Consider the following 21,601-nt stretch of genomic DNA (forward strand, 5'->3'; position numbering starts at 1 on the left):
CACAAAACCCGCTTTCTGGAATACCCCTCTGATGTTTAAACAATCGTTAAAAACCGGTCTAATTATTGACGCCGCAAGGGGTGTGCGAACCGTGCGACCACAAGGGGGCCTCGCGCCCCAAGGGGGCCTCGCGCCCCAAGGGGGCCTCGCGCTATGGGCCGGTTTTTTTTTGTTTTTTTTTTCAATTTTTTATTTTTTTTTCAAATTTTTTTCGTTTTTTCCCTTATAAATATCAACAGTCACGTTCCATTACAGACCTAAATGTGTAGCCTACTAGTCTGTGCATATCAATAAATATATGTGCAATGATGCGCGTGTCTGTTGTTCAACACAACTGATCAGACCAAGCGCAGACACAAGCTGCTCTGACCCAGACGGTGGAGTTGGAACAAACTGTCACACAATGTCGAGAGAACGAGACAGATTCATGAAATTTCCATCAGGGGATGAAAAAAGAAAAAAACTAAAGAAAATGGAAGAGTTTAATGTCTCTCTGAAAGGCTCGTTTGATAAATTTGTTACAAAAATCACCGATCCGACCGGGTCTCAAGCAGCCGTGGGGCCCCGCGTCGAGGCAAGCCCAGATGATGATGAGGCAGGGGAAGGTATCCAGTATTTTGCTAATTAGGGCCCGAGCACCTTCAGTGCGAAGGCCCTATTGTATCTGTAGGAATTATTATGGGCATGCCAAGTAGTGGCATGACCATATTGCAATCGTCCAGAATGGCCCAAAAGTCAATGTTGCTAGCATTTTGCTATCAAGCTAAAGTCTCAAAAGTCCCACAGTGCACCAGCGGGTGTACAGCATGACCCCGCTCTGATGTGGAAAAAAAAAATCCCCAAAAAATACAACACGGCCTGAAAAACCTGAAAAATGAAGGCGATATATTAGTATACAGAAAGGTTTCCCTTTTTTTATTATTATTATTCCGCACTTTTTTTCGTCCGTTAATACGGCCCGAACCGCAACGTGCACCCATGCATGGCATACATCGTTGGATGCGTCTCCATCGTGATTCGATGGGTATTACTTTTCTCAGTAATAGGGGTTACCGTGGCAACGCTAGTTGCCAAAAAGCAAAAAAAAAGGCGAAAATTCCCGCGCTTATTGCTCGGCCGAACTTTATCGTAGAGACATCGTTCAAACTTTGAAACACTCGGCCCGATAGTCTTTAAAGGACCACACAACTACATCATTCTAATTATTACGTTTTTTGCGATATTTAACTTTCAATTAAAAAAAAAAATCCCTTTTATTTTGGACGTTTGTTGCTAAGCAACGGTTTATCGTACAGACATCATTACAACATTGACAAACCCGGGACGCTTTGTACTGCAACATATTTTAGTCTCGTCAAGCTAGCTATTACGGTTTTTGAGATATTCCACGTTGCTCATTTTGACACTAACGGAATTTTGGACGCTTGTTGCGCGGCAACATGATATCGTAGAGACTTTGATTCAACGTTAAAATACTCAGCTTGATGTGGACTACAACATACTGAAGTCTCATTACGCTGTCGTTTACAGCTTTTGAGATATTGAAGCCAAATTGTCCCATTCTATCCTATGGGGCTTGTTACTATGGCAACAAAAACCAATGCATTTGTATGGGGGACCATGTGAATAAACAATCTGTTAATGCTGCCCGAACCGGAACGTGCACCCATGCATGGCATACATCGTTGGATGCGTCTCCATCGTGCCTCGATGAGCATTACTTTTCTCAGTCAAAAGTGTTACCGTGGCAACGCTAGACGCCAAAAAGCAAAAAAAAAGGCGAAAATTCAGACGCTTATTGCTCGGTCGAACTTTATCGTAGAGACATCGTTCAAACTTTCAAACACTCGGCCCGATTGGCACTAACGGACCCTACAAGCTCATTATGCCAATTATTAAAATTTTGGCGATATTGACCTTTCATTTTTCTTTTTTATTTCCATTTGACTTTGGACGCTTGTTGCTAGGCAACAGATTATCGTAGAGACATCGTACAAATGTCCCCTGACTCGGCACGCTGTGGACTTCAACATACTTAAATCTCATGAAGCTGTGATTTAAGGAAAGTTTAATGTAAAATCCAGGCCAAATGGCCCCATTCATTCGGATGGGGTTTTGTACCATGGTGAAAAAAAAAAACCTATCCGTTAACGTAGCCTGAACCGGAACGTGCACCCATGCACGGCATACATCGTTGGATGCGTCTCCATCGTGCCTCGATGGGCATTGCTTTTCTCAGTCAAAAGCGTTACCGTGGGGACGCTAGACGGCAAAAAGCGCGCCCCATTAATAGCTATTGGGAGCACAGGAATGAATGAAATACAACCGTAAACACCTCAAACTGACATAAAACCGCCCCGAACACAAACACTGCAGCCCCAAACCAGAGCAGCGAGAGGGCTCGAATGGGCGGTAGGGCATGCCCATATCAAAATTTCCAGAAATTTTCTAGTTAGGGCCCGAGCACCTTCAGTGCGAAGGCCCTATTGTATTTGCAGGAATTCTTTGTATTTGCAGGAATTCTTTGTATTATTTTTTTTTTTATTATTATTTTTCTGACAAAAGGAAGGCCTTTTTGCCCCCCTAAACATGCCCAAAAAGTCACCAAATTTTGCATGCAAGTCAGGCCTGGCGAAAAATTTGATATTTCATGGTTTGCATTAATGGGCGTGGCAAATCGGCTCAACAGCGCCCCCCGGAAAACTTTGTGCCTCAAGCCCCATGATACGATTTGACGTACATGCACGAAAATCGGTACACACCTGTATCATGGCACAACTTAAAGAAAAGTCTCTTGGCGTCATGCCCGAAACCGAACAGGATGTCGGCCATTTTGAATTAGTCGTGTCATTTTGGCGCAATTTATGCCATTCCTTCGGCAGTTAATACGGCCCGAACCTTAACGTGCACCCAGGTGTGTTATACATCAAAATGTGCGTCTCCATCCTCCGACACCACGCATTACTTTTCTCTTTCAAAAGCGTTACCGTGGCGACGCTAGATGCCAAAAAGCCCGCCCACCCTTGATCTGGTTGGTTCAGACAGAAAAAACTTTGCGCCTCAAGCCCCACAATACGGTTTGACGTACATGCACGAAAATCGGTACACATCTTTATCATGTTGCTACTTAAAGAAAAGTCTCTTGGCGCCATGGCCAAAACCGAACAGGAAGTCGGCCATTTTGAACATTCTGAATGAATCGCGTAATTTTGGAGCAATATGAGCCATTCCTTTGAGAATTAATACGGCCCGAACCGTAACGTGCACCCAGGTGTGTTATACATCAAAATGTGCGTCTCTATCCTGCGACTACGCGCATTACTTTTCTCTTTCAAAAGTGTTACCGTGGCGACGCTAGATGCCATAAGGCGCGCCCCCCCTTCATCTGATTGATCCATATTGGATAGTTCCCCAAAAGTCACCAAATTTTGCATGCAAGGCAGGCCTGGCGATAAATTTGATATTTCATGGTTTGTATTAATGGGCGTGGCAAAACGGCTCAACAGCGCCCCCCGGAAAACTTTGTGCCTCAAGCCCCACAATACGGTTTGACGTACATGCACGAAAATCGGTACACACCTGGATCATGTCGCAACTGAAAGAAAAGTCTCTTGGAGCCATGGCCGAAACCGAACAGGAAGTCAGCTATTTTGAATTCATTGTGTAATTTTGGCGCAATTTATGCCATTCCTTCGGCAATTAATACGGCCCGAACCGTAACGTGCACCCAGGTGTGTTATACCTCAAAATGTGCGTCTCCATCTTGCGACTACACGCATTACTTTTCTCTTTCAAAAGTGTTACCGTGGCGACGCTAGACGTGAAAAAGCGCGCCTCCCCTTCATCTGATTGGTCCATATTTGATAGTTCTCCAAAAGTCACCATTTTTTGCATGCAAGCCAGACCTGGCGATAAATTTGATATTTCATGGTTTGCATTAATGGGCGTGGCCTAACGGCTCAACAGCGCCCCCTAGAATACTTTTATCTGCCATAACTTTTGAATGGTTTGACATAGGAAGTTGTGGGTGATGTCATGGGACTCTGTAATGAGTCCTTAAGCTTCGTTGGCCTTAATTAGCTCCGCCCCTTCTTCTGATTGGTTGTCCCGATTTTCTGCTATAACTTTGGAATGGTTTGACACAGGAAGTCTTGGGTGGTGTCATCAGATTCTGTATGGAGTCCTTGACCTTCGTTGGCCTGAATTAGCCCCGCCCCTTCTTCTGATTGGTTGTCCCTTTTTTCTGCTATAACTTTTGAATGGTTTGACACAGGAAGTCTTGGGTGGTGTCATTTCTGATCTATGGGGGGGCGGTGGCCGTGAGTGCGAGGGCCCGTTCATCGCTGCTTGCAGCTTTAATTCTTCTTCTTCTTATTGTTCTGACAAAAGGAAGGCCTTTTTGCCCCCCTAAACGTGCCCAAAAAGTCACCAAATTTTGCATGCAAGTCAGGCCTGGCGAAAAATTTGATATTTAATGGTTTGCATTAATGGGCGTGGCAAAATGGCTCAACAGCGCCCCCTTGAAAACTTTGTGCCTCAAGCCCCACAATGCGGTTTGTCGTACATGCACGGAAATCGGTACACACCTGTATCATGGGACAACTTAAAGAAAAGTCTCTTGGCGTCATGCCCGAAACCGAACAGGATGTCGGCCATTTTGAATTAATCGTGTCATTTTGGCGAAATTTATGCCATTCCTTCGGCAGTTAATACGGCCCGAACCGTAACGTGCCCCCAAGTGTGTTATACATCAAAACGTACGTCTCCATCCTCCGACACCACGCATTACTTTTCTCTTTCAAAAGCGTTACCGTGGCGACGCTAGACGCCAAAAAGCGTGCCCACCCTTCATCAGATTGGTTCAGACAGAAAAAACTTTGCGCCTCAAGCCCCATAATACGGTTTGACGTACATGAACGAAAATCGGTACACACCTGTATCATGTCTTTACTTAAAGAAAAGTCTCTTGGCGCCGTGGCCGAAACCGAACAGGAAGTCGGCCATTTTGAACATTCTGAATTAATCGCGTAATTTTGGAGCAATATATGCCATTCCTTCGAGAATTAATACGGCCCGAACCGTATCGTGAACCCAGATGTGTTATACATCAAAATGTGCGTCTCCATCCTGCGACTACACGCATTACTTTTCTCTTTCAAAAGTGTTACCGTGGCGACGCTAGACGCCAACAAGCGCACCCCCCCTTCATCTGATTGGTCCATATTTGATAGTTCCCCAAAAGGCACCAAATTTTGCATGCAAGCCAGGCCTGGTGATAATTTTGATATTTCATGGTTTACATTAATGGGCGTGGCAAAATGGCTCAACAGCGCCCCCCGGAAAACTTTGTGCCTCAAGCCCCACAATACGGTTTGATGTACATGCACGAAAATCGCTACACACCTGTATCATGGCACAACTTAAAGAAAAGTCTCTTGGCGCCATGGCCAAAACCGAACAGGAAGTCGGCCATTTTGAAATCTGATTGGTCCATATTTGATAGTCCAAAAGTCACCAAATTTTACATGCAAGACAGACTTGGCGATAAATTTGATATTTCATGGTTTGCATTCATGGGCGTGGCCTAACGGCTCAACAGCGCCCCCTAGAATACTTTTCTCTGCCATAACTTTTGAATGGTTTGACATAGGAAGTCGTGGGTGGTGTCATGGGACTCTGTAATGAGTCCTTAAGCTTCGTTAGCCTTAATTAGCCCCGCCCCTTCTTCTGATTGGTTGTCCCGATTTTCTGCTATAACTTTGGAATGGTTTGACATAGAGAGTCCTGGGTGGTGTCATCAGATTCTTTTTGGAGCCCTTGACCTTCATTGGCTTAAATTAGCCCTGCCCCTTCTTCTGATTGGTTGTCCCTTTTTTCTGCTATAACTTTTGAATGGTTTGACATAGGAAGTCGTGGGTGGTGTCATGGGACTCTGTAATGAGTCCTTAAGCTTCGTTGGCCTTAATTAGCCCCGCCCCTTCTTCTGATTGGTTGTCCCGATTTTCTGCTATAACTTTTCAATGGTTTGACATAGAGAGTCGTGGGTGGTGTCATTTCTGATACTTATGGGGGGCGGTGGCCGTGAGTGCGAGGGCCCGTTCATCGCTGCTTGCAGCTTTAATTGGAGAGTTAAAATTGCACATATAGACACCCGATCCGACCCGAAAAACCCAAAAAATTTTGCGCGCGTGAGCGTAGCGAGCGCGCAAGGGGCCCCCCGGCCATTCCACGCAGGGCCTCGCAAATCTCCCAGGCAGCTCTGGCTGGAGTAGTCACAACATTATTGATATTATTATTGATAGGCTACTATTTGAAGAATGATGAGTTCATATTCAATATCTTATATATTCTATAAAACTAAATTAGCAACTCCAAATTTAAGTTGCTTTTTTGACAGGGACAGTGGTGTTTGGATTCGTGATTGTCACTAAATTTTAATAATGCTGTGATTATTAGTGGGTGGGTGAAATAATACATCAATCTTTTTGGAGAAATGTTTACCTACAGTGATGCCATTGCAGCAAAGACTTTGTGTACATATATTGGAAGAACCCACTGTTTAGGCAATTCATGGTCATTAGTTAGTAAAAACAGAAGCAGGGCTGCATTCCCCCTGTTTAAAATGGTAAAATATGATGATATCAGCCTGAAAATCACAGGACTTATCTGTGGTGGTGAAAGAAGTCAGCAGTATGAATTTGAAAGATGTGTGAGCATCCCTTCATGATAAACAGAGGGGGAACGCATTCTGACAGCAGTATTTCACGCTGTCAGAATGCGTTCCCCCTGTTTAAAATGGGTTAATATATCATTGTAGATATCTGAAATGTTCTTTTTGACTAGGAAGAATTGAATTACAGATATCTGCAACACATATCCAGTCTAGCTATTAAATGTTAAAACGGCTTGCCATACAAGTTTTCTGGTCTACTCAGAAACATGGTGTAGGTTTAGGTTTATTAGACAAGAACATACACACCAACAAGACAGTGTACAAGCGGTGTCACAAGAACGTTTGTTTTCATTCATAGGCTTCATTTTCTTTCCATCAATACCTGGTGGGCCGGTCTAGGCTCAAAATGCCCGGGCCAATTTTTTGTCCCAGTCCAGCCCTGCATATATATATCTATGTCTTCCTAGACCTCAAGAGGGCCTTTGACACCGTTGACCACCACATAATGCTGACGAAACCGTCAGAGTTTAATGTCTCTGCTCAGGCGATCAGCTGGTTCAGATCCTATCTTGCAGATCGAAAACAGTGTGTTGTGAATAACGTGTGCCAAATCCTCATACCTAAACTGTCCAGTAGGGATCCCCCAAGGATCAGTCCTTGGTCTCCTTCTATTTTCGGTCTATATTAATGACTTTTTTGACTGCTGTGAAAATGTCCATGCCCAGCTTTATGCGGATGACCCGGCTATTTTTGTCCCCGCAAAAAACACCCCAAAGGCTGCCCAGATTCTGACCTTGACAATGTCGAAGGTTCAGGACCGGCTGGAAAACTCATGCCTTTCCCTAAATGTTAAAAAAAAGTGTCTGTATGTTTTTCACCAAACAGCCACCCAAAACTGTCTGTTCTGGCATTTATTTGAAAGGAGAGGAGCTTGCTCTGGTAAATAAGTTCAGGTATCTTGAAGTCGTTCTTGACTCAACTATCATTTAAGAAACACATCAAAAAGGTGACAAAGTCGGTCAAATACAATCTAGCTAATTTCAGATACATGAGGAATTCACTGTCCACTACTGCAGCTGCATGTTCTTACACTGTATGGTTCTTTCTATTATCGATTACTGTTTTACAAGCTGGGCACTGGCATGTTCTACAGCACTATAACCGATAGTCACTCTATAAAAAAGCCCTAAAGACACTGGATAAAAAAACAGACTCCTATCACATCTGTCATATCCTCAAAAAGTATGATTTTTTAAGCTTTTATAGTTATAGAGTTTTCAAATTTGCTGGTTTTATCCATAGAAGCCTACATGGTCTAGCCCCGCCAACTGTGAGGGAATTCATTAGAAAAAGGTCTGTCCAAGGCATGAACACCAGGGCGGAGACAGAGGAGATGTTGAGATTTCCTGCAGGACTGCGTTGGGCAGGAATGTTCTGTCCATCTTGGGGGGAATATTGGAATAGTCTTCCTACCACTATTGGAGACAGCTCTACTTTACCCTCGTTTAAAGCAAAACTTAAAATATGGCTGAAGGAAAACCAGAGGTGTGAACATAATTGGGTTATTAGAATAAATTTGACTTTGTTACTGTAATTGATGACTGTATTTCTAATGTAAGGGTTTTTTTTTTGGGTGGGGGTGTTGCTGGTGATAAACAAGTCCTGTCGTGACCCTTTACTGTATGATTACATATGTATGTATGTATGTATGTCTGTATGTATGTATGTATGTATGTATGTATGTATGTATGTATGTATGTATGTATGTATGTATGTATGTATGTATGTATGTATGTATGTATGTATGTATGTATGTATGTATGTATGTATGTATGTATGTATGTATGTATGTATGTATGCAAATGTACAATGGTCCATACATAATAACAAATATTTACGCTATAATGTCAACTTGTGCAATAATATCAGCACACACGTCAGTGTGAGCCAGGAAAGAGCAATGGGGCGACGTGTAATCTGCATCAGCACTTTACAAACTCTAGCACTTAAGCACTTAGCGCTTTAACTTTACGGTAACTTAATTCCTGGTTTATCAATTGTAACATGTTTTATTGCTTAATGATTTTTATCTAGCTCAGTCGTATATTTTAATGTTGTGTTTTTGTTTGGTATGGATGTCATATCTCGTCTCCTTTGTCTGCTGGTGTCCGATTATGAGTTTGGCATTAATTTGCCGCGGGGACGAATGGTGGAAATTAGCCTCTGGCTACAACCATACAACCATATTTACACTTGTGTTTATTAATATTAACTGTTCAACAAATAAAGTGGGTGCCACAGGGAAATCCCTGTTTCAATAGTTTCTAATGTCACCAACGAGTACAAGACTCCTAAAACTGCTGCAGACTCTCCTGGAGCGATCTGGAGAGCTGGTTTCATCCTTAACCAAACTCCAGCAGGACCACGTGATTGAGGAACACAGAGGACTCCGTGGTGGAAAAACAGGAACAAGACGGAGAAAGTGATGTTTGAAAAAACTAAAACATCAAATAAACCAGCACATACAGAAAATATAAAGTCATGATGAGTCATAGAATCAGTTAACAACAGTTGTCTTACTCTGCGTCTGAGGGTCCAGGTTCTTTACTGAAGTCTGGAGGTAAATCATTGGACCAGTCACTCTTCAGAGACAGACAGATGGATCCTGGAGACTTTGGTCTCTCCTCCTCTTCCTCCACACAATCACCCATCTTCTGGACTCCAGTCATTCAGAGACATGAACCAGAAACACCGACCATCTTTGAACCTGTAGGCAGAAACTTTATTAAAACACCACTAAGTCATGAAATAAATTCTTTCACCCACTTTTCCTGAATTACTTTGTCAAAACTCCTGAGGTTGAAGAAAGAGGTTGACTGATACTGAAACTGAGAGTCGCCTCTAACTTGATGCCAATCTGTGAAGCCGAGTATTCCCCTGGAGAAGATATGTTCTGTTTCATTAAAAAGTCTAAGAACGACTGATGAAGTCATCCAGGAAACCTGCTGAGACTATCCAGCTCATTACAGCCGAAAGACATGATTTATTGATTTATCTAAGATGTGATTTTATTAATAACAATGTTGTGGTGGTTGATGTGTGACTACTTTATGTAAAAACTTTAAAAATAAACTCTTCAAACTTTCATATTTACACGTAACGTTGAACATTAGAAAGTTTGAGTGAATTTTCTGCTGAAATTAAAAACACATCTGGAAACAATGTTCTTCCAACATTGCATTGCATTCAAAAGAACAATTATAGCCTGTATGTTAAGTAAATATAATGAAATATGTTAGTTAAGTTTGATTGACATACCCATAGACGGTGGTTATTTTATTTTAGTTTTTTAATTACTTAGTTGTTTTTTTATTTATTTATGTTATTTGTGAATTTATTTCTTGGACAAAGGGGCAGATTAGATTTCATTTTCATTTCATTTCTCATTTATTTGTTATAGAGGGACAATGTACATTAATGAACATTTGAAAAAAATTTAAATGCACCCAATTGTAGCCAAAAAGCTAATTTCCATTGGCAGTCCCCCTGCCAGAAGGAACACACAGCGTAGTAGTAAAGGCAAAAAAAAAAAAATGACAGTAAAAAGAAAGACATGTCATAGATACAATTCTCCCACACACACACACTATCTGATCCACTAGCAGTGAAACATTCTCATTCCCCCTCAGCAACACAGGAATGTATCTACATCCCCCAACCAAACAAGGCCAGTATTCATAAACAAACAATACATTTCACACCAGCCACAAGCATATAGACCCTGCACTACAGGTAAATCAGGGACTAGTGTTGACAAATTTGGCTGTCGATTAGCACACACACACACACGCACGCACGCACGCACGCACGCACGCACGCACGCACGCACGCACGCACGCACGCACGCACACACACACACACACACACAAGCACATGCATAAGATTCCTCTTCCTTCTGCTCCCTTTTCATTCAAAATGTATGAACATTTGTATTTGTATTTGTATTGAATTGTTTGTTTTATGTTTTAAATGAAATAAAGAATAAAATGAAATGAAGTGAAATTGGAGCTTCAAACTAACATCGTTCAAACTTCCATAAAACAACAGTTTTCAATAGAAACAGTTTTTGAACAATATTCAGCTTTTCAGTATTATGTAACTGTCCTGAAATCATCACATTACATTTAACTTCATGTTCAAAATAATGCAGCAAAGTTTCAATCAAATCAATTCAATCAAATTTCAATTTATTTATTTGGTAAGGGACAATGTACATCAATCAGCATTTAAAAAAAAAATGTAGATGCACCCAGATTGCAGCCATAGGCTGGTTTACATCGGTAGTCCCCCTGCCAGATGTAATCAGCAAAAATCATACAACAATAATAACAATGACAAAAAAAAAACAATATAGCACACATAACATAGCATATCCATTCACAATAGAGGTCAATGACGATAAAAACAGAGCTGGGGAAATGAATGGTTTGACAACTAAAGTGCTGTAGTGCTATTTTGTACCTGCTGTGGTACACGATAAATACCAATAAATAGGTAAACGTTAAAGTGCTGCCAGTACATGATTATGGTACATGCAAAACAAAATAAGTGGAGAAAAAATAAATAAATAAATAAATAAATAAATAAATAAATAAATAAATAAATAAATAAAGTAAAATAAGTAAACAAAAATAAAAAATTATGAATAAATAAACAAAGAATAATGTTTGTAGGGGTCTGTACGAGGTGTGTAGATGAAGTTTGAGATTGCAGAAATGCAGAGTCCGGTACTTAGTTATTGTTATAATTGTGACTAGTTGTGGTTGTCAGTTATATTGTGAGGTAGTTAATTGATAAGCAGTGGAGGAGGGAACCAGACTGCCATAAATACAGAAGTGATGATAGATAGAAATTAATAATAATAATAATAATAATAATAATAATAATAATAATAATAATAATAATAATAATAATAATAATAATAATAATAATAATAATAATAATAATAATAATAATAATAATAATAAAAAAAAAGAAAAAAAAAGTAAAAGAAAATAAGGACCATACATTGCACATCAACAGTGGTTACAAGTTTGGTTACTTATTAACCATTTTTTTAAGTTAGTTTTGAATGTCCCATATGTGTTACAGTCTCGGATCACAGAGGGCGTAGTATTCCATATGTGACTACCTGTAACCTGTGCTGTTGCCGTCCCTGACCCACCAGTCTGGCCCTCGGCAGGAGGGTCCCCCCTTATGAGCCTGGTCCTGCACAAGGTTTCTTCCCTCCTAAAGGGGAGTTTTTCCTTGCCACTGTTTGGCTTAAGGTTTTTCTCCCACTAGGGGAGTTTTTACCTGCCATTGTTTATGTAATAACTGCTCGGGGGTCATGTTCTGGGTATGGGTCTCTGGAAAGCGTCTAGAGACAACTCTGTTGTATTAGACGCTATATAAATAAAATTGAATTGAATTGAATTGTAACCGAGAGTACAGCCTGCCCACATGATGTGCGCCTGAACGGGATTATACAGTCCCCTCTTGTGGTGGCCGTGGTCGTATAGCTGCTATTTTCATTTTGTTTGACATAGTCCGACAAGGTAGGCGGTACCAACCCTTTTAGTATTTTATATATTGCACAGGCATACTTGAATTTAGTGAAGTTCTCAAAACTAAGAAACCTATGTTTCTGGAGTATGTGACAGTGGTGATGCGATATAGGTTTTTTATCAAATATTTTAATTGCTCTTTTGTAAAGCGATTCAATCTGCCTTACCTGTGGTAGAGAACGACCAGTTTGTAAACCCATAATCATCATGGTCTGATCAAACAGTAATTTCCAGCTTGGAAAACCTCTAAGAACGTTACACAACTGTCTGTTGAGATGACGTCACGCAGCAGAAAAACCCGGGAAATAAGTTTGAAATCTTTTTAACTCCCAGAATACCCAAAGTAACACCTCTGAGAAGCATGTACATTAAATCCAACTTTGTGAGACTGAAATCATCATATAAATACAGTTTACCGACCTGTTAAAATGTAGATAAAACAGAAACCAGGAGGACAGGAATGTTAAAAAACAGTTCCGCACACACACGTCTAACCTTATGACGACCTTCTATACTCACTTCACACCTCGGCTGGACTCCAACCAGAAACACAGAAATGACATTTAAACAGCAGAAGAAGAGTGAACAAACACTAACCTGGTCTCATCTGCTGCTCCGTCCACATTAACAAGGACTCTGATCTCTGAATACTTTTGTCAGTTACACCCACAGTTGCTCCTCCTCCCTGCAGGTACAGGAAACCACGTGACCTTCGAGAAGCCTGCACTCGTGTGTGTGTGTGTGTGTGTGTGTGTGTGTGTGTGTATGAGAGAGAGAGAGAGAGAGAAAGAGAGAGAGAGAGAGAGAGAGAGAGAGAGAGAGAGAGAGAGAGAGAGAGAGCGAGAGAGCACGTCGCCCCCTGGTGATCGTCAAATATAAACATTTCAAATCTGAAAACCTTTAGGGTGGTACATTGTAGTGACCCACAAAGGTTAATATGTTGGCCTGTGGGGAACGTGGTGCCTATCAGGACCAGAACCGCTGGCCCGACCTCCTGTCTTCATGCTCTCCTCTTCCTCCTCCTGTCCTCATGCTCTCCTCTTCCTCCTCCTGTCCTCATGCTCTCCTCTTCCTCCTCATGTCCTCATGCTCTCCTCTTCCTCCTCCTGTCCTCATGCTCTACTCTTCCTCCTCCTGTCCTCATGCTCTCCTCTTCCTCCTGCGGCTCCTCTGTTGGAATCAACCACACAATCACTTAGGTCCGTTGGGTTGGGAGATCTGGGACATGAGGAATGCTGTCTCACATGTCCCAGGGTGTGAGGAACGCTGTTTCACATGTCCACGGGTGTGAGGAACGCTGTCTCACATGCCCCGGGACGTGAGGAACGCTGTCTCACATGTCCCGGAACGTGAGGAACGCTGTCTCACATGTCCCGGGATGTGAGGAACGCTGTCTCACATGAATATACTTACTGTTCAGAATGCATACGCATCATGGCCGACAGACGTTTCCTTGACGCGTCGACGTGCACATTCTCCAAAAGACACAGAACGCGTACGCGACCTGCAGTCCTCGCTCTTCCCGTGAGTGGCGCTGGTCCATGTCAGAGCACCAGCTGACAACAAGTGACTTGACGCAGAGGTCGGAATCTTGCGGACTGTTTTGAAGAGAGGCTGAGCAGCTATTATCCTCATATTTATGATCCACATCGCCACTGCGCAGTGACAAACATGTCAAAACAGCAGGCTGGGTGCAGACACATAGTCGTGCTCATTATGTCAATGCTCGTCGGGAGATGCAGGGCAAACACAGGTGATTGTGCTGGTGGGGTGTTTTGTCCACCAATCATCAAACATCTGAGCTAGATACAGATGTTTGTCAGTTATCGCTCGACCGACACCGACTTTGCTCCAGATATTTTGGTAAATTAATCTCCTGACCACAAGCAGAGCAATGCAGTATTCTTATCTTCATTCTGTGTTGCTGTCTTGTTTATTTATCCGATATTCCACCAACTGGTTTAGAGGTGGAAGAGACCCCGGGGAAGACCCAGGACACGCTGGAGAGACTATGTCTCTCGGCTGGCCTGGGAACACCTCGGACTCCCCTCGGAAGAGCTGGAGGAAGTCTGGGCATCTCTGTTGAGACTGCTGCCCCCGCGAACCGGGAACGGATAACCGGCGGATGATGGATGGATGGATAATTCTTATCATCCTGCATTTTCATCCGTCTCAGTGCTGGACCACTGATCAACCATCACTAACTCCAGAACAAGGACTGGAAAAGATCAGCAGTGAGGAAGAAGAGGAGAGTGACCAAACAACCAGAGTTTTAAAGAGATTTACCACCACCGATGTAGACACAACATCTGCTCTCTCCCTCTAAAACCTTGTTTGGATATCTCAGACATCTTCTGCTGCAGATTGACTTTCAGATTCGAGTGATGCTTTATGCTGTCCTAAATAATCGCTCTTTTCACAGAAATTTTCAGAACTTCTTCAATGACATTTCTGTGTGTATATAATCCTACCTCAATCAGAGTTTCCTCTGATCCATCTGCATTGAGAGGCTTTTTTGGCAGGCAGACAGCAACTGCTAGAGTCTATTTTCTTAATTGTTTACTTGAATTAATAATGTGGCTCCAGGCCGATATAGCCAATAACATTTTTTTATACTTTACTACAAACCTATTTCATTGTGTTCCAAATGCTCTGAAACAGGCTCTAAACCACTTTCTGGAAGAACCTTTTCGGACCTGGAAATTAGTCATTTACTCTGGTCGCGGTCCGCCAAACTCCCATCTTTGTTCTGAAGGTGCCACGTGGCGCTAGCTCACGGTTCGTAATATGAGTCCGCGACCCCCACGAGAGAGTTTAGAATATTCTGGAGGGTAGAACGGCGTTGTTCGGCCCGAGTTTAGACCGCTAAATCGCTCGGGTCGGGACTTCCAGCCGAGGACTGGTGATCGACGAAAAAGTGTGCGACAACGGTGCGCCTTTCTCGGACTCGGTCGGCTGGAAGTCCCGGCCCTCGGCCCGGTTCTCATGAATTTTAGAGGACCTCCAACGGGGTCTCTGGGACCCCAAAGACGCTCATTCACGGTTGTATCACCTCTTGAGCGCCTTCCAGGGCTTAGAAACCATCCATCACCCTGTGTCAGGCAGTTTATACGTTTCTTTTTTTCCTGAAAATTGGACATTTTAAAGTGTAGGTGAAAGCAGAATAACTGGTTCTTGGTCAGTTGTGGAACTGCTAGAAAAACTAATTTCTGCATGAGAACCAATGTGAGAAAGATGGTCGGCCTTCCTGTCCTGTGCACCAAGAACAGGACTGCAGTGTTTTTCCAATTCCAAATAATGTTATTGCAAAGTCAAACATGTTTCCTCCCAGTTTCGAACAGGGGACCTTTCGCGTGTGGTGAACGTGATAACCACTACACTACGGAAACTGACATGCTTTGAAAACGGCGGGCATAATGAAAAAAATCCTGTAAAACATATCTGCTACAATTCTTGACAGCAAGATGGATACTGCCGGTCAAGTTAAAGTCCAGAGTGTTAACCATTATACCATTCAATCCCCTTCTCCTGTTATTGTGGTTACCTGGCAAGTCACTCTACGTAACGTGCTATAACGTGAGCTCAGACCATGGGAGATACAATTCTGATCCTACCTGGAAAAAAGTTTAATTAATTCTTATCATCCTGCATTTTCATCCATCTCTCAGTGCTGGACCACTGATCAACCATCACTAGCTCCAGAACAAGGACTGGAACAGATCAGCAGTGAGGAAGAAGAGGAGAGCGACCAAAGAACCAGAGTTTTAGCACCACCGCTGTAGAAACAACATCTGCTCTGTCCCTCTAAAACCTTGTTTGGATATCTCAGACAACTTCTGCTGCAGGTTGACTTTCAGATCCGAGTGATGCTGTATGCTATCCTAAATATTTGCTCTTTTTACTTGACAGAAATATTTTCAGTCTTCAGAACTTCTTCAATGACATTTTCTGTGTGTATATAATCCTGCCTCAATCGGAGTTTCCTCTGATCCAGCTGCAGCATTGAGAAGCAACTTCTAGAGTGTATTTTCTTATTGACCATTGTTTACTTGAATTAATCATGTTCACGTAATTAAACAAGAAGTCTCCCCGTCTGGGAATCGAACCCCGGTCTTCTGCGAGACAGGCAGAGATACTGTCCACTATACTAACGAAGACAGCTATTTCTTTTTTCTTTGAAGAAGCTGACTGAAGGTCCTAACACAAGGTCCTGAAACCACAGCATGAGTGAAAAGCAAAATACGCCTGAGCATCTGACAGAGTGCTGTTCATGGTACCAGTAGCGTCTGGGTGTTTAGGGTACCAGGACCCTGGTCCTCCAGCTCCGCAGGCTGGCTCTTTCACTCCGGTGTCCGGTCGGAGGGGGTGCTTAAGAGCGGGTCCCCGGGGTCGGACGGTGAGCCGGGTCTTTGGGTGGCTCCGGGTGAGCCAGGATTGAGGTGGTGTTTTGGTGCTGAAGCCACAAGGCTAAGTGGCTCCAGGCCGATATAGCCAATAACATTTTTTTATACTTTACTACAAACCTATTTCATTGTGTTCCAAATGCTCTGAAACGGGCTCTAAACCACTTTCTGGAAGAACCTTTTCGGACCCGGAAATTAGTCATTTACTCCGGTCGCGGTCCGCCAAACTCCCATCTTTGTTCTGAAGGTGCCACGTGGCGCTAGCTCACGGTTCGTAATATGAGTCCGCGACCCCCACGAGAGAGTTTAGAATATTCTGGAGGGTAGAACGGCGTTGTTCGGCCCGAGTTTAGACCGCTAAATCGCTCGGGTCGGGACTTCCAGCCGAGGACCGGTGATCAACGAAAAAGTGTCCGACAACGGTGCGCCTTTCTCGGACTCGGTCGGCTTGAAGTCCCGGTCCTCGGCCCGGTTCTCATGAATTTTAGAGGACCTCCAACGGGGTCTCTGGGACTCCCAAGACGCTCATCCAAGGTTGTTTAACCTCTTCAGCACCTTCCAAGGCTGAGAAACCAGCCATCAGTCTGTGTCAGGCAGTTTATACATTTCTTTTTTTCCTGAAAATTGGACATTTTAAAGTGTAGGTGAAAGCACAATAACGGGCTCTTGGTCAGTTGTGAACTGCTAGAAAAATTCATTTCTGCATGAGACCCAATGCGAGAAAGATGGTCGGCCTTCCTGTCCTGTGCACCAAGAACAGGACTGCAGTGTTTTTCCAATTCCAAATAATGTTATTGCAAAGTCAAACATGTTTCCGCCCAGTTTCGAACAGGGGACCTTTCGCGTGTTAGGCGAACGTGATAACCACTACACTACGGAAACTGACATGCTTTGAAAACGGCGGGCATAATGAAAAAAATCCTGTAAAACATATCTGCTACAATTCTTGACAGCAAGGTGGATACTGCAGGTCAAGTTAAAGTCCAAAGTGTTAACCATTATACCATTCAATCCCCTTCTCCTGTTATTGTGGTTACCTGGCAAGTCACTCTACGTAACGTGCTATAACGTGAGCTCAGACCATGGGAGATACAATTCTGATCCTACCTGGAAAAAAGTTTAATGAATTCTTATCATCCTGCATTTTCATCCATCTCTCAGTGCTGGACCACTGATCAACCATCACTAGCTCCAGAACAAGGACTGGAACAGATCAGCAGTGAGGAAGAAGAGGAGAGCGACCAAAGAACCAGAGTTTTAGCACCACCTCTGTAGACACAACATCTGCTCTGTCCCTCTAAAACCTTGTTTGGATATCTCAGACAACTTCTGCTGCAGGTTGACTTTCATATCCGAGTGATGCTGTATGCTGTCCTAAATACTTGATCTTTTTACTTGACAGAAATATTTTCAGTCTTCAGAACTTCTTCAATGGCATTTTCTGTGTGTAGATAATCCTACCTCAATCGGAGTTTCCTCTGATCCAGCTGCAGCATTGAGAAGCAACTTCTAGAGTCTATTTTCTTAATGACCATTGTTTACTTGAATTAATCATGTAGGCATCATCATACTAAACAAGAAGTCTCCCCGTCGGGGAATCGAACCCCGGTCTTCTGCGTGACAGGCAGAGATACTGTCCACTATACTAACGAGGACAGCTCTTTCGTTTTTCTCTGAAGAAGCTGACTGAAGGTCCTAACAGAAGGTCCTGACCCCACAGCATGAGTGAAAAGCAAAATGCGCCTGGGCATCTGACATAGTGCTGTTCATGGTACCAGTAGCGTCTGGGTGTTTAGGGTACCAGGACCCTGGTCCTCCAGCTCCGCAGGCTGGCTCTTTCACTCCGGTGTCCGGTCGGAGGGGGTGCTTAAGAGCGGGTCACCGGGGTCGGACGGTGAGCCGGGTCTTTGGGTGGCTCCGGGTGAGCCAGGATTGAGGTGGTGTTTTGGTGCTGAAGCCACAAGGCTAAGTGGCTCCAGGCCGATATAGCCAATAAAATTTTTTTATACTTTACTACAAACCTATTTCATTGTGTTCCAAATGCTCTGAAACGGGCTCTAAACCACTTTCTGGAAGAACCATTTCCATACCTGCCAACACTCCCGATTTATGCGGGAGTCTCCCGATTTTCAACCATTTCTCCCGCCCTGCTCCCGATTTGTAATTTCTCCCGCTTATCTCCCGATTTTAAAGTGAAATCAGCCCCCCCAAAATTAAGAGCACATTTTTCCCTTTCCAACGATACCAATATTGTGTTTGTACAATTTAAAACTGCGTTAATTTGGGGCTGATGCAGCTGCGTCTCTCTGCTTGCAGTCACTGCATGTGTCCAGCATGTCCCGCCCACAGCTCCGTCTGATTGGTTACACACAGAGACAGGCACGGGGAACAGCCAATCAGCGGTGAAGGCTGTGCATGCTCTGTGAGAACAAACAGAGGAGCGGAGAATTAAGTTTTGCCGGTTAGAGAACCGAGAATTGCTTATCTTACGACAGTGCGAAATAGTGATGTAGTCGAGGCCAGTGACCTGGGTTCTACCTCTGCAGATGTTGATTTCCTTGCTAGTAACACTGCTGATTTGTTGCATTCAGCTTTAGATGAAGTTGCTCCTTTGAAAAGGAGGGTTTCTAGCCACAGGAGCTTAACTCCCTGGTATAATTCAGATATCCGCATGTTGAAACAAAACGTGCGTAAAATGGAAAGGAAGTGGTACTCTTGTAGGTCTGTAGACTCTCATCGTGAATGGAAAGATATTCTAATAGTATATAAAAAAGCCATTCGCAAAGCCAGAACAGCTTATTATTCAACGTTGATAGAGGATAACAAAAGTAACCCACGTTTTCTGTTCAGCACTGTAGCCAGGCTGACAAAGAGTCACAACTCTGTTGAGCCGTGCATTCCTGCAGCTCTCAGTAGTGAGGACTTTATGGGCTTCTTCAACAGTAAAATCGCGAGAATTAGAGAAGAAATCAACCAGCCGGTTGTAGGTGTTTCTTCAGCTTTAGCGACTTCCCTAGGCTCTGACTTGTCTCTAGACTGTTTTGATCCTATAGACCTCCCTGAGCTGACTTCACTCGTTAATAGAGCTAAGTCAACCACATGTATGTTAGACCCCATCCCGACTCGACTATTCAAACATATTTTTTCTCTTATTGGTACGACAATACTGGACCAAATTAACTTATCCCTAAGTTTAGGATATGTACCACAGGTTTTCAAAGTCGCAGTAATTAAACCTTTACTTAAAAAACCTTCTCTTGACCCAGACACCTTAGCTAATTATAGACCAATTTCCAACCTTCCATTTGTGTCTAAAATTCTGGAAAAGGCAGTTTCAAGCCAGTTATGTGACTATTTGTATAGAAATGATCTGTTTGAAGTCTTTCAGTCAGGGTTCAGAATGCATCATAGCACAGAGACAGCACTTGTTCGAGTCACGAATGACCTCCTTATGGCCTCAGATAAGGGATTAGTGTCCATACTGGTTCTACTGGACCTCAGTGCTGCTTTTGACACTATAGATCATGGCATTTTACTGCACAGGTTAGAGCATGTTGTTGGGATTAAAGGGACAGCTCTATGTTGGTTTAAATCATACCTATCTGACAGGTTCCAGTTTGTTCATGTACATGAGGTTTCTTCAGAACAGTCAAGGGTCTGTTATGGTGTTCCGCAGGGTTCAGTGCTAGGGCCAATCTTGTTCAGTTTATACATGCAGCCGTTGGGAAGTATAATCCAGAATCACGGCATACAATTTCATTGTTATGCTGATGATACGCAGCTCTATTTGTCTATGAAGCCGGATGAAACAGAACCGTTAGTTAAACTTCAGGCATGTCTTATGGACATCAAGGACTGGATGTCCAGAAATTTCCTGCTTCTAAATTCAGATAAAACAGAGGTTATCATTCTTGGTCCAGAGCATCTTAGGAAGGGATTAGATGGTGTTGCGATGGCTTCCAGTGCAACTGTGAGAAATCTTGGTGTTATTTTCGATCAGGATTTGTCGTTTAAACCATATGTCAATCAGGTTTGTAAAATAGCCTTTTTCCATCTCCGTAATATTGCAAAGATTAGGAAAATCCTCTCACAGAGTGATGCAGAAAAACTAGTTCATGCGTTTGTATCTTCTAGACTAGATTACTGTAATGTGTTGTTAGCAGGATGTCCAAGTAATTTGCTGAATAGGCTCCAGCTGATCCAAAATGCAGCAGCACGAGTACTGACAGGAATTAGCAGGAGAGACCACGTCTCTCCAGTGTTAGCGTCGCTCCATTGGTTACCCGTAAAATTCAGAATCCAATTTAAAATTTTATTACTTGCGTATAAAGCCCAAAACGGCTTAGCTCCGCATTATTTGCAAGACCTGATAGTGCCTTATGTTCCTGTCAGAGCTCTCCGTTCTCAGAGTGCAGGTTTACTCGTAGTTCCTAGAGTATCTAAATGTAGATTTGGAGGGCGGGCGTTCTGCTATCAGGCGCCACTACTATGGAACCAACTTCCAATCTGGGTTAAGGAGGCTGACACCACCTCCACCTTTAAAACTAAACTTAAAACATTTCTGTTTAGTAAAGCCTATAGTTAGTGTTTAGTAAACCTCTGGCTGGTGTTGGTAAATCTCTAGGTAGTGTTAACTTTAGTGTGTCAGAGTCGCTCCTGTGGTTTCTTGTGCTGGCCCCCCCTTCTCCTCCCTTTTCTCTCTTTTGTCCATGTTGCAGCATCCTTTGCCGGACACCGGAACCTGCAGTGTGGGAGTGAGGGGGGCAGGGTAACGGCCCCTTTTGGGCGGGGGAGAATGTTCGTCCCTCAAGACTCCTCTCCCTGGCCCTGCCCCTTCTCAACCTTTCCCCGACCCTGCACCCCAACCTGGGACTTGATGATTGGGCCGGAGCTTCGGGAGCTGCATGCTGGCCTGCGGT

General features: G+C 43.3%; 1 protein-coding gene and 2 non-coding genes across 3 annotated transcripts in view; all 3 read right to left on the reverse strand.

Moving 5' to 3' along the window:
• Positions 1–9,388, reverse strand: part of LOC133458714 (NACHT, LRR and PYD domains-containing protein 12-like) — a 34,583-nt gene extending 25,195 nt beyond the window's left edge. The window contains exon 1 of the mRNA XM_061738904.1: positions 9,254–9,388. Coding sequence (XP_061594888.1) covers positions 9,254–9,384 — 131 coding nt within the window. The 5' untranslated portion in view covers positions 9,385–9,388. The remainder of the gene's footprint in view (positions 1–9,253) is intronic.
• An 8,103-nt stretch (positions 9,389–17,491) lies between these two features.
• trnav-aac (transfer RNA valine (anticodon AAC)) lies at positions 17,492–17,564 on the reverse strand. Its single transcript has one exon. It is a non-coding gene; the product is annotated as a tRNA-Val (tRNA).
• A 701-nt stretch (positions 17,565–18,265) lies between these two features.
• trnad-guc (transfer RNA aspartic acid (anticodon GUC)) lies at positions 18,266–18,337 on the reverse strand. The gene has a single exon. It is a non-coding gene; the product is annotated as a tRNA-Asp (tRNA).
• Between the last annotated feature and the right edge of the window lie 3,264 nt (positions 18,338–21,601).

Source organism: Cololabis saira, chromosome 13 (assembly GCF_033807715.1).
Source record: "Cololabis saira isolate AMF1-May2022 chromosome 13, fColSai1.1, whole genome shotgun sequence".
Classification (NCBI taxonomy): Eukaryota; Metazoa; Chordata; class Actinopteri; order Beloniformes; family Belonidae; genus Cololabis; species Cololabis saira.